Genomic DNA, 14,402 nt, shown 5'->3' with positions numbered 1-14,402 from the left:
GGAATCTACAACCCAAACAATATCTTCCACAGCAAACTAAGGGTTCTACAAAACGAAAGCACTGCCAGGTCGCACCAAAAAGTGCCAACAAGTCATCTGCATGCTGCCCATCATGCAAAAGATTTGCCTGCGGAAAGTGCTCATCGAAAGTGTTGGTATGTAATGAGTGCAAGAAAGACGTGTAAGACAGTTTTCTCCTTGCACCCTTTTCATGAGTAGGTGAAGCTCTATAGCTCATTGTATTCTCAAATTATTTCAATAAGAAAGGAAAAATGTTAACTAAAGTGTTCATCTGTAAAATAACAGACTGCCTAGAAACAATTTTGTGTTCAAAAAAGAATAATAAAAGGAAAATTATTAGAAACATCATTTTGTAATAAATCATTTATTTTTTTCAACATTTTAATTCTCATACAAATTAGGAAAATAAATTGTGTATTGTTTAAGCATATATCATTTCCATATATCCTGTAACTATCTATCTATCTATCTATCTATCTATCTATATATCTATCTATCTATCTATCTATCTATCTATATATATATATATATATATATATATATATATATATATAAGTATATCTGTATATATAAGTATATAAGTATTTCTGTTTACCCCTTAATGTACGTAAAAAGTACTTCTGAACTAACATTTACCATAATTCGCGCTCTCTAGTGCATAAAGACAAGAACCCAACAGAAAAATCCATATCAGTATAAAAATTAATATGGGTCAAAATGACCCATTGCGGGCATTATAGGTAGGTAGAAAGTGCGGTCCTTCTAGTGTTAAGGCTATTATAATATTCAAATTAAATATAACATTACAGAATTACTGTAAAATCTTGTCAGCAACATTATTTATCTTATTTTTTAACTTTTAATTCATTGGTTCAACTTCAATAGTTACAGTATTTTGCTCGATTTACTACCGCTAGAGAGACATAGCATTTGCGAATAATTTTTATGAGACAATAACCGTCAATCGAACTGTCAGAATCAAATTCGCTAACCTGTTGCTAAAGTATAAAACATACAAATATCTATAAATCCAATGTTAAAACATATATTTCTTCGACTTGTCATTACAAATTTTGGCTTATACAATTAATTAATGAAAGTAATGTAATTTAACTTTTTAAAATTTCTCCAAATATAGACCTGATTGCTTTTTTTTTCTTATCCTGATTCATAGTACAAAACCTTTGTGTGAGTATGCTCGTACCTGCTGTGCACGCACCGATCTGATTACCGGAAGAATCCTGTCACAGGGTGTCTACTAAAATTCCAAAATGAATTTTCGTAACTTTTTCGTGACCTTTTATTTACCAAATCGTAAAATTTCCTTACATTTTCAAGAGCGAAGTTGGGTGCGAATTAGGCCGAATTTTCATCCATGAGATAGAAACGTACTTTGCTTGCGATTTGGTAGCGTCTAAAGCCGACCACAGACATTTTTTGGTGGTGAATTTTGACGTTTTATAGAACAAAATTTTCCAATCTCTACTTACATTTGCACAGTTAAAAAAAATCGTGACCCAAAAGCTAAATTTCGTGACTTTCATGACCATTTCCTGATTTCGTGACTTTTTCGTGACATTCATGACTTTCGTGACCGATAGACACCCTGTGTCTCCAATAAACTATACATGGTATATGAAACTAAACACGTACATGTCTCCTAAATGGGTTTTTATTGTACATATTGCCAGAAATGCTCTGAACATACACAAGTTCCTCTAAATCAAGATGCACAAAATTAATGATTGGAGACGACAATCAATTACCATATTGATAAGTATACATATAAGATATTACTATTGTTTTTATCTGTACTTTCGTTAGAGACACACAAGCTGCTGTTCAAAACTTTTATTAATCTTTACGAATAGATGTGTAAGGCAAGTTTATTCGATTAAAAAAAAAAAAAAAAAAAAAAAAAACCGAATACAGGATTATTCATTGATTAGTTTTTAAAAAAGTAAACTTTCTTCTTGATCGATAGAATTATTATTTTCCAGTCATTAAAACGGAATTTAAAAAAATGCGAAATATTTTTTCACTGGGGTTCTCATTTTCAGTAAGTTTGCCACTCATCTCAATGTTGCAAAAAATCTGTGTAGTAGAAATCTATTTTTGCTCAATGATATCTTTTTAATATACGTTAGCAAGTGTGCTTCTTCCTCACAAGGTTATTTTAAAATAAATCATTCTACGAGGCGAATGTCAAAAAAGGGTCGTTTTGTTTTGACACGGGTGAGACGAGCTCAAATCACTCTTCATTTGTTTTCGCTCCTTTCAATATACTTTTTTTTTCTAACTTGGTATTATAGGATAAACCCTGTAGATCTTATCTTTTAATTCCTTATAATTATATCGTAATATATATATTTTGCTCTTTCTGTTTTACATTGTCGTATATATTTGAGTATTGTAACGTTTCTTCTTAATTGTTGTAGTTGCTAGTCATACAAATGGTGGATACGGGTGAGCTTCTTGTAGCGAAGTCCAAGCTATCTTAATACTCTCGTAAAGTCCTTGGCGAAGCTCCTAAACATGAGTCATTTTCTTTCCAAAGTAATAAACGTTTTCTTTATTGTTGATACCACATATTGATACCATATATTTATAAATTATATGCTGTGAATTTCTATTATATTTTAAATTCTCTTATATGTTTCTGTGTCTTAATGTTTCCTGAAAACGAGTTCGTTAGTTCCGGAAAGAAAAGAAAAAAAAGAAGAGAGGGCGCGTGGTACATTAAGATGACATACAAGTGAACTAGGATGAGAAGATGTATTCTGTAGGAGCGTGGGTTCAGGAAGAAGGAGTGATATTTTAAAAAACGAATTAGTAATTAGTATGAAGATTATCTATGTCTAAACTTAAAATCCGTTCTGTTCTGTATGCTCAAGAGCCCAGCTCCGTGGTTATCCAGTAAGGTAGGAGTAAGGCAGAAAGCTAACTATGACAAAGGCTGCTTCCCAATCGCACTAAGCTGTTTGAAGGAGAATGGAACTATGTGTTTAAGACAGGATATTGGTTTCATCCAAATGAATGAATAAAAGAAGAATCGGGCTAAATAGTGTTGGAGCTAGCCTTCACCGATAGTGTTCTCAGCTTACTAATGATTTTGTTTTCAACCTCTAAGATATCTGATGCACGTTTAGGCCTATCCGCTTGAAAAATGTGTTATAAGAAAAATGTGCCGTGTTTTCATTCTCTTAGTAGAGGGACAGCATGGTATTATTACAATGATTTGTAACTAAAATCACGGCCTCGGTGCTGAGCATGTAGCAGTAGGTTGTGCGTCTCGCTTCCGCCCGTCTCCTCGCCAATACTAACACTAACTTTGCGTCATGTTCTAAATATTAAGCATTAAATTTTTATTGTTTCAGTTAGGAAAACTTATCACAATCGTAATCGTAACCAAAAGTAGCTCAATTCAGTTCCGTTGTTGTAACATATGTACAGTGTTTACCGGTACACGAAACTCCGTATGTATTCGTAACAGTCAGAAGATTCATTTGTCTACCGTAGTAATGTACGGGTAGTTTCATTGATATCCTTGCCTTTCTTTTACTTTATATATATTTTTTAGCCTGAATTTATCAGTCCAGTTAAAAATATAGCTCAATTACAATATTAATATGGTTACTTACATTTACTCTATGTGCTTCCTCCAGAACCCTGTAATGTCAGTGTCGGTAGTCTTATTATGGTTATACCAGCCTTACTACACGTCATTTGGAAAGGTTATTGGCGTGACATATGAATAATGCGTCTGAGAGGGAATATGCAGTAAATGTGGAGAAGTTAGTGGGACGATAGTTTAGTATATGTGGGTCCAGATTTACTGGTCCAGTCTGCAATATTTGCGTTAAAAATGGCTATGTAGCCTGTTTCTTCGTCGTGTTATAAAATGGCTGTTGATGGTATAATATAATACAAAAAAAAAGGGGGGGAGTCTTGTTCTTGTAGTTAGATAAAATAATAATACCCGCTCCCTTTATAAATCGTCCATGTCTATTATATGTTTTTCTTTGTATGTAAGCTGCTCCCTTATTCTCAATGTATGCCACCAGTATGTCTTCTTATGTTTATTCAATAACGCTTATGCTATAATTCTCAGTTGTAACTTTTGGTACTAAGGCCTAAAGATTAATACAGGGTGTTTGAAAAAGAACTTCCTAGTTTTAAGTATAAATTTAATTGGGAAATGAATGAAAACTTACATCAATGAGTACATATCATGAAAGAGAATTCCTTCAAGTATTGTTTAATGTTGGTAGACTTCAACGTGGGATCCATTTGTGGCCCTGCACACGTCGAGACGATATTCCACTTCTCGGCACGTATACACCAACATTTCAGGTGTAACTGTCCCAACCGCCGCGATGATTCTTGCTGTATGTGGTTCACCATCATACTGACGTCTAAAATTACGTTGCACTTTTATAACTAACTCAGTTTTCACAAGCCAAATAACACACTGCGCTTTCTGTGGCGGAGTACACATTGTTGCTGAGTTGCTCTGCACTGCACGCCTGCCTGGACTGAACTGAGGAAACAGACGAAAAAACAGCACTAGTGCCGTCTCAAGGTCAAGCAGACCTGCCAACTGCAGAGGAGCCAAACTTGGAGAGTTGATAAATCAAACACCACAAACTAGAAAAATGTATGTCACTTTGTACAGATTCTAGGACACATTAAAACTAGGGAGTTCTTTTTCAAACACACTGTATAAGCATCAGCATGTGATAGTGTTCTGATTAAAGTGGAGGAAAGCATAGTATACAATATATATATATATATATATATATATACTGATCTTTAAGTGGAAATCGGATTGTTTCTCACATGAAAGTGAATGATAAAGTAAAAGAGTGCAGTGGTTCTATATGGAAACTGGAAGGTGAGTTAAGATTAACCCGAGCTAGTTACTGAGCTGATCTGGAAATTCAAGATTCGTTTTGGGACTTACAAATTATTTAAAATTCAGAACTTAGAATTTGGCAGACTTTAAAAAATTTACTTTTGGAATTGTGGAACACTTCTTTTAACCTTATCACCTAGAACAGAAGAGTAATTATTACGAATTAACGTGAAATGACTCTACTAGTTCATTTTTTCTTTCCTGAAGGGATATGAACGTCGATTAATGCTACCTGCCTAACTGAAATGAAAGTTGGTAATTCTTTTTGTTTTAGTTACTTTACTTATGACTATGTAGAACGATATTTTGGTGGTTTATAAAAGCTTCAAATAAAATAGTAACGCCCTACGCCCAGAGTTTGATATCATCCAGAATAATTTTAATCCCAATTGATCTGAAGTTAGAAGATCATATATATACATATATTTTTTCTTTCATTGTATACTCTGGTTTAATACGTTTTTTATGACGCATCGGTAGTAAGTATTTAGTTTTTTCTTTCTTTGACACGTTGTCAGCCGGAATCTAGTTTTATCTTGTTTATTGTAATAAAATGTCCGTTGCGCAAAACTTTTCCTTCTTAGAGAGTGAGACTTTAAATCATGGATATATTATAATTTAGCGGAACCTATTCAGTTTTGATTTTATTAATTTCTGTAGAGTTATAGTCCGTTCGGGACACAGTCTCTCGTGACTTCAGTCGACGTGCTCCTTATCGCTTGGACAGTTTAGCCAGGAGTACGCTGCAGTTTGGGTGAGCCGCAAGGCTGTTATAATTTTTGGCTGGCCCAACCGGGCTGTTGCTTACCTGCGAGTACCAGAGGTTGAAATGACTGCCGTCATGGAAAATCTCGCCAAATGAGAGATGAGGCCTTTGATCTGATTTTTCAACGCATGACCCTCGTATATGCTCTGATATCACAGCTGGTGTGTATTACCAAACACTGTCTTATCTGCGACATTTCATCTAAAACCGGGGTAGAGGAATGTTACGATCCGGAATTCTTTTGATTTACGACAAGTGCTGTTGGGAACTTCATAACTATCCCTCATGCAGTCCTGTCTTTGTCCCCAGTGATTGTTTATCTGCTCCTTCATCTGGAAAGATGGCTTGCTTCGAAACTTTCAATAGCATTGAAGTTATTAAGACATAAGTTCTCAACTATCTGAAATCTCAGGAAGATTTCTCCACGGAGGGTCTAAGAACGCTTGTGTCACTCTACTGAAAATGCTTGGAATTTAATGGTGACTATGTAGAGAAATAGTGGAGGTATGTATTTGTCTAGAATCAACAATAAAATTTTCCTCTTATTTTTCTTATTTGCAATAACCAAACGGATCTTTTATATATATATCTGAATACCATGTATACGTTCAATTTACTTTAACCTTCGTAAAAAATCTGTAATAATAATACTTGAATACAATGCAGAATTCACTCTTTTTTCATAAATCTTTAAAAAATGTTTCCTATATTACTAAAAATCTAATCCTGCTTAATAACAGAATACCCTGTTGATTTTTCAATTCAAATATCAATTCAACTTCAGAAAGTTTGAAATTTTAAACATTTTGATTTTATTATTATTAGTGATACAATGACATACTTGATTACACTTATTCCTTACTTCAAGTTTAACAAACCAGTAAACACTAAATAAAGAATACTTAAAATTTAAAATAATACAATACACAATGGCATATGCATATTCACAATGAGATATTTACCTTCGGAACACCATCGCTTTCCCCCATTAGATACTCGATCACTTGATTCGCTAGTTGATCGTTATTACTGCTGCCTACAACATCTATGGCTAGTTGCAATGCTTCTGTATCTTCGGAATTGGATTTTGCTGCTCTCAACAAATGCTTCAGAGCCTTTATAATTAAAAGAAAAAAGTAATAAGTTACAGATGTGTGCAATATTTGAAGAAATTAAAAATTATTAACAGTTTGAGTGCATGTAAATCAACTATGGGAGCCATGCATTGGACAATTGTTCAAAAATAACGACGAACACAGTAATATTCGAATTATTTCTCCAAAATCACCATCCTGAAGAAGACTTTGGAGAACATAAGTTTTTATAGAAACAGACACTTAAAAGACAGACAAGTGCATATATGAATAATGAATTGTGAAAGAAATCTAAACGGTGGAATTAAGATCTATATCATATAGCGTCCTTGGTTACTTTTAAGTCGTTTTTATGTTAAGTGATTTGTAAATACTGTTAACTACACCGAACAATAGAGATAGTTCTCGACTTACGCACATAGGTCGTTCCAGGGTTCTTTGTGTAAGTCGAACGTTTACCACAATAAAAATATTAGAGGAAATACTGTTTAATAATACTACAATTTAGAAACTCAATTGCCTAATATGTTTTACAAATAGGGTATATCTTAACTAGAACTTCTCTGACCAGAGTATATACACTTATTTATTATAACTAAAATAGAGCGTTGCAGTTTCGACAACTTAACGTTATCTTCATATGACGCTAACTAAAAGAAATTATTTCCAGAACATAGAAATATATATACTAAAAAGAGAAAGTCCTAACATTCGTTGTTTGTGTGGGAAGCTGACTGAAGGCATGACTTCAAGTACCCTTCCGGTATTCGTCTGGTATGACCACGGAAACTCCCGGGCAAATATCAAACGGGATCGTCATTAACTGGGATCGATCCCAGGCCCTCCTGAACGCGACGAGATCGCTCTCCTGGGTTCTTTCTTCATTGCGACAAGGAATTGTTGGGATGGTAGCTGCGAAATTTAGGCCCTGGACGCTATCGTCCCTCATTCTTAACTTGGTTACTTCGGAATTCTCTGCTTCATCCACAAATGCCCCATTCTGTACATTTCACTTTCATTTCATAACATTCTGCTCACGCTTAGCTGCCGACGCTATCTCCGAACTTACTTTTGTCATACATTTACTCAAGTTCTACTTGCTATGTGTCTTGTCGTCAATATAGGCTGTTGATGCATGCCACAGTAGCTGTTTCTTTCTTTGGGTCCATTACATCTCATTATCTTTTTTCTACAACAACTCGGCTTCTAAAGCAGCCAAACGTTGCTAACTGTCATTACCTATTGCCTATGAACGTGGTTCAATATTTAGCACTTCTTTCAACTCGAGCAAAATTGACCCTTGTTTCTATTTGATATTTTGAAGTTGGCCGCCTCCCAATAGAAGTATGCCCGAGACGCCACTGTCTTCGAAAATTGCACCGTTTGTTTCCGCATATGCACTTTTGTACTTCGATGTAGTTTCAAACAATTCTTTACTATTGCTTTTGAGTTGCAGCTTGCGTAAACCCTCGCATTGACATATTAATGATCTCGTGTAGCTGCTAAACAGTAAGAGATATGCCAAAGTGATTCCTCTTAAAGCTATTCAAAACGTAGCGATTGTTTCAATGGAGGCAAAATCAATCCCTGTTTTCATTTAAAATTTTGAAGTTGCCCCTTGATAAAGGTATTTCCGGGATGCTAGGAGTGTTTACCAGCACTGGTGGATGATCTTGCACTTAAACGATATCGACAGTGCGACAGTTCGTCTTAGCAATCTCGAAAAGTATGGATTCAATCGTTTTCCATTATTTTTAAATGTCAGCCTTTCCCACCTCACTCCTGGATGCTAGAGATGCCTCACCCTGTTCGAGATTGTAAGTCATATATGTACCAGGTTTGGGAAATTGCTCAAAGTGTTCCTGAGTTATCCTCGAACATACACACATACACTAATATATATAGAGAGAGAAATAGAAAGATATATATAGATATATATAAAACATCCCTTCCCTCATTTAAAACGAAATTTTTCGAAAACACACTACGACACGCGTCCATTTACTTTTAATGAGAAGTTAATATACCGAATTTCACGTTCCTAGCTTGAGGGGTTCGTGAGATTAGTAACTGTTTGCAGGAATTATGACTCCCGCTCCACCCTTACTTAGAATATGTATTTTAATCAAAGTTACACGATAAAAAATCATTTTGAGGTAGGTGATAACTATATTCAAGAAATCACTTCAGTTAGTGCAGCCGTTTTCCCGTGATTCGATCACAAACAAGATCACTTTCATTTTTATATAACGGAATATGGCCCATCTCCGTACAGTCCAACTAAAATTACTCTTATTTAAAAATATATAAATATATAAAAGTAACAATGGAATATTGTATTGTCAGCCAACTTCTGTTGTTGTGCTAAATATATGACAATGTATGACATCGGGAAATGAGTTAAAGTAAGCTCGCAAGACTTGATCTCTAGAGTGAATCATTGTGAATTAAAGTAAAGCATGTAAAAAAGCTGACCGATGACTAAAAGTGCTTCCACTGCCCCTGAACTCTACCATTCAACTTTTTCCAATTTGCGAAACCATCAGTGCTACAAAAACTGCTCCTTTTTATTCTCTCATTAAGGAGTAAGACGCAACAAAAACAAAACAATGCTTGTTTCTGTGGGAAGGAGCACAAGCAAGTTCTGGAAACCTTTTGTCCATTTGGCATTTTTCTTTCAGATCAGTTTCTCGAAAGGGGACGTCTTGAACTATCTTCTGAAATGAACAGTCTTCATTCTGCAGTTTTGCCTTTGGTGCAAGCGATCCCGGAATCGGTTCCCGGTGGGGACACTCAGGCGAAAAGATGTAAAAGCCTTTTCAGATCAACCTTCCTGAGTGAGGTTTTCGTAGGATTTCCTTATTCACACCAGTAAATGCCGGAATAGTACCTAACATACATTGTAGAAGTCCCAGGTCGCTTCCTTCCTTTCCCCACTTCCTATACCGCCGAGGGACCAGAGTTTGCCAAGTGGGCTCAGCCCGAAGAAACTTGGACCCACCTGAAAAAAACACCTAAAAACCCATCTGGGTTTTTGAGCTTTTTGTTAGTTTATTATTGGTACAACTAGAGTGATCACATTGGAAGAGATTTTTATTAGATTTTGGACTTTCCTTGGGCGAATTATATGCTTTCACGTTGAGGTATACAACAACATTCAAATTAAGACTTTTAAAGTTCTAAATGCACTGAATGAATGAATGAATAAAAAAAAAAAAAACTTACCTTAGCTTGAGATACTTATAGAACAAATTAATGTATGGATTACGCTTATAGCCTATTTGAAGTAAAATACACAATATTATATTTTAAAAAATACTTTCCGTGAATACTGTGCTCGCCGACTCGACGACGCCGGGGGACGTTATCCATCATACATTTTACGGGTTTAAGGTCATAGGTGCCGGTACTACCAGTAAATATGTAAATACGTTAGTAAAAGTACTAATATTATTTCTTACCTTTGATGGTAACACAAGTATTCTTCAGAAAAAATTGGTTTTCCAACAGTTTAGTTCAGTCATTTGTTGATACTCTTCAAATAAGCATGCTTTAGAATCAACACCAGCAATAGCGTAAAAATTCTTGTCAAATTTAAGAAGCTTAATGCTCGGAGTTACCAAGACTACGTAACGCTTACGATTTCAACTGCTGAATTCAAATTTCCGTACTAGTGGAAGTTCCGATGTACAGCAAAGAAAGCTGCATTTTTCGGGAAAAACCCACCGTGAAAGAAGTGCCCGGGAAATTCCCGTAATTGAACGCACAAAGTATCGGAAGTGAATTTCAACAATAAAATCGTTTATTTTACGCTCGTAAATATTTATTCCATATAAGATATTTTGAAACATTTATTTTAAAAACATGAATTATATGTTTGTTTTAAATTAATATATTTGGTAATCATTTTTGGCGAACCTCACTCGATGACTCAATCTACATTTGTTCGTTTGTCTGCCTGTACCACACACACACTACATGGTACAACTTGTGGGTTTACGCAAAATTCTCAATAGTAATACCCCTTTCATTATAGTAACAATCATTCGTTGCCCTAAGAAAAACCGTAACTTGTTTTGTAAAATTTTATTTCAGACTTCCGTTTAGCACCAGTCGAGCAGGTCCGGATATCATGCGGGGAAGCAAATTTACAGCATTTAACGAAAATTACAATAATCATACAGATTCCAAATTTCAGTGTCAAAAATAATGTTTATTTTGAATACCTGGATACAAGCGCTAGAGTACAACTGTCTGTTTTCAAACGATCCGGATTATAGGATATATCAGTTACTTAGCACCATTTTTTTCTTCCTACAGCAAGTTCCTAGATTATCTCCTTTAATATCAAAAATTCGACGTATATACTTCATTTATTTATAATATTTTAATTCATTCATTACTTTACAACAGCGACGTATTTGTACATGACTGACGAGCTTTATAGAACAACGGGTAAGAATACGTAGCTGAAAACATCCAAAAAACATATATCTCCTGTTTTGCACATAAGCTGTAACATTAGCTTTCTGGGTTCAGAAAAAGACATATTATTAGTTAATTAATTTTTTCATACAAACATCTAACTTGGTAAATTTATTTAACATTGGGAATCATCTAAGATACGAAAGTAGGCGGGGCTAGGCTCTTAGCAATTCATATTAATGTATATCTCAACGATATTGCATAAACACATCTTACCGTATACATTCATTTACGACACAAAAAGAATATGATTTTTAATATTTTACAGTAGTTCGATTAAATAACAATTAAAATTAATTCATCTTTACATTTATCGGCTTTCACTGTTTACAAATACGTTTTATTTTAAGTAGTCATCAACCGATCAATATTCAGAAAAGAGGAAAATCTGCATGTATACAAAATTTTAAGCATTTTCCGCCCAGTGATCTATTTAGTACCTCGCAAAACTATAATTCATCGACTCATTTTAATAAAATTTGCTTTGTAAATTAATGGTAACATATTAAAATTAGTAGCAATAAGCTTAAAATTAAATAAACAAGTATTTACAATAAAATAAAACAATCAATAATCACAATGTGTACCAAGAATGTTCGGAGCCTATTTGGAAGCATCCAAAAGAAAATTATGTTTTAAATCAAAATAAATTATTAAATAAAAATCAGAATTGGAGCGATCGGTTTTTAGATCGTTACAAACTTTCGGTCTTTTAACTTTAAATTTTCAGGGTACAAGCACGAGACACTAAATTAGCTACATATATTTTGGCGGCGAGCCAACATAAAATTTCAAAATAGCGACCATCTTTTCAAAACAGCAGTGAATAGAAAATTGTTGCAAGTTGTGACAATGACAATCTTGAAATATAAATTACATTTTAACACTTGTACCCGAAAGACTGAAATATTTCGGAAAAAAAAAACGAAAATACCGGAAAAACTGATATGGGTCCAGGTGTTTTTTTTTTTTTTTTTTTTTTTAACGGGTTTTTTCAAACCCTGCGAGGGACGTCATCCTTCAAACGTGACGAAATAAAGCCACAGATGCCAGTAATGTCTTAAGCTAATATAATTCCTGTCTAACTCAGAACACGAGTTCAATAAATTAGGAAGCGTACATGAAAATAAGGCATATGACATGTCTTTATCGAATAAGCAGTAGAAATTTACATTAACGAGTCAGCAGTAGAAATTTACAAAGAGGTATTAAGGAAAATTCGGCAAAAATACTTAGCATCCGTGAAGCAACTGAAACATATTAGGTGTCAGAAAGCACTACAGTAGTACAGTATGCGACAGATTGAAGCCAAAGCATGGAAGCTAAGCAATCTTGAATATGAGCAAGTGAATTAATTTGTTGAAAGGTTTGCTGTGTGTGCTCATTAAAGATTTGCTGTTCACTTATTTGATGCAAATAACCAAAAATATCATCCACCTCATTCCAATTTACAGTATTGATGGAAGCGCACATAAATATGCACTTTAACAGCAAGTAGCTAGGCAATAAATATATTTCAGACTGTATATATAACTTGTCTGTCTGCTGTATGTGTACATAGTACAACAGCATAAGCAAGACTGCCATCCAAGATTCAATCAGCAGATCAGTGAATGGATGCGTGAAGCCCGGTATGGGGAAGGAAATCGGGATTCTTCGTGGTCGCCGCGGGTGATTCGCTATACAAAATGGACATGTTCTTACCCTCCGATAGTATACGCATGATCATAGTTATTGAAATTATGGCAAGTCTTCCTTTCAGTTTGTACAGCCATGCACATAAATAAGTCTTATAAGCACGACCATTAACCACCACTGAAATGCTATATCGAATTTATCATTTGCGTCATTACCGGTGGGGCTTTTCAAAAAACAGGGATCCAACTTACGCGGCCTCTATTCTTACCTTAAAATGATCGCCAGCATAGTAATAGTATTTTCCTGCAAGGTGACTATTCTTTTCACCTTCAAAATGGACGGCAACGCTTTTGTAATTTTCAGGATCAGCATCTCTACCAAGAATTTCACCATACAATTCCATTTTTCCGTGTTGTCGAGCTAACTGAAAGGCTTCGTCCATACAGTGCGACAGCACTAAAAACTGAATTGCAGAACTGTAATCATTCAACTTCTGAAAAAATCTGTAAAACAAAATATAGAACATCAGAAACAGGCCACAAACTTTTCTCAGAATATCAGTAAATGAAAACCATCTTAATTCATGACAACCACAGCGAAATCACTGAATAACGAATACCGACAGAACATGTTTATTTGTCGGTAAATGAGAGATATCCATTATACAGATATTATAACAATTTAGATTACTCGCAGCTCATACGGCCATTGTATGCAGTATACAGCAAATACATTAGTTATAAACATAAATACAAGCTAATATGGAAATGCTGTTCTCAATGTTCGAATTAGAGGGGGAAGAGAGACATCTTCCTCTGTAAAGAAGAAAAATATCACTGGGGGATATGTTTATATGTGCTGCAAAATATAGTACATGGGAGTCATTTTCTTCTTAAGTACATGTTATCCTCCTGTTAAAATCTCTTAATTTACATACTGACCGTACTAAACATACAAGTATCACAATAAGAAAATCTTATGTTATTATTAAATAATGAACATTAATTGTGGACAGAGAAAAAAAATTCCAGGTCAGCTTTCAACCGTTCTGTATAGTGGTTCACAAGGTCATTGACTTATAAATACATTTTTTTTCAGTACAAAAACATATATGTCTGTGTTACACAGGTGTCCGTTATCGGGAGATCCGTTGAGGAAGGTTTCACTGTATTGCCAAATATTTTCGAATGATCAGAAACATGTTTAACTTTTACGGTATTTTAAATATTTGTTTCAGAATTTATCAGGGTAGAAGCACTAAATCCGAAGAAAAAGTTTGTTTCTGTAAAAAGAATCGATTCACAAAACTAAGAATATATATCTTAATAATAATAATAACTCGTTGCTTTCTTCACTAACTACACTGAGATATATGCAATCAATGTGCGTAACATGTAAAACCTTGTGAAGACTGATATTTCTTTCTCTTTATTTCTTTTCTTAAAATTAGCCAAAACGACTATAAATTAAATGGTCAAATTTA

General features: G+C 34.5%; 1 protein-coding gene across 4 annotated transcripts in view; it reads right to left on the bottom strand.

Moving 5' to 3' along the window:
• The window catches only part of Oseg6 (intraflagellar transport protein Oseg6), a 138,385-nt gene that overhangs the window by 26,722 nt on the left and 97,261 nt on the right, over window positions 1-14,402 (bottom strand). For all 4 annotated transcript variants that reach the window (XR_014130670.1, XR_014130669.1, XM_081751732.1 and 1 more), the window contains exons 19-20: window positions 13,188-13,422; window positions 6,665-6,817 (exon numbers count right to left, since the gene is read on the bottom strand). Coding sequence is in view for 2 of the 4 variants with exons in the window: in XM_081751732.1 (XP_081607858.1) it covers window positions 6,665-6,817; window positions 13,188-13,422 (388 nt within the window). In the remaining 2 variants the exon portion in view is untranslated. The remainder of the gene's footprint in view (window positions 1-6,664; window positions 6,818-13,187; window positions 13,423-14,402) is intronic.

The sequence above is a fragment of the Thermobia domestica genome, chromosome 3, assembly GCF_964235325.1.
Source record: "Thermobia domestica chromosome 3, izTheDome1.hap1.1, whole genome shotgun sequence".
Taxonomy (NCBI): domain Eukaryota; kingdom Metazoa; phylum Arthropoda; class Insecta; order Zygentoma; family Lepismatidae; genus Thermobia; species Thermobia domestica.
Note: the sequence above shows the minus strand (reverse complement) of the source record. Positions and strands in the feature narration are given on the sequence as shown.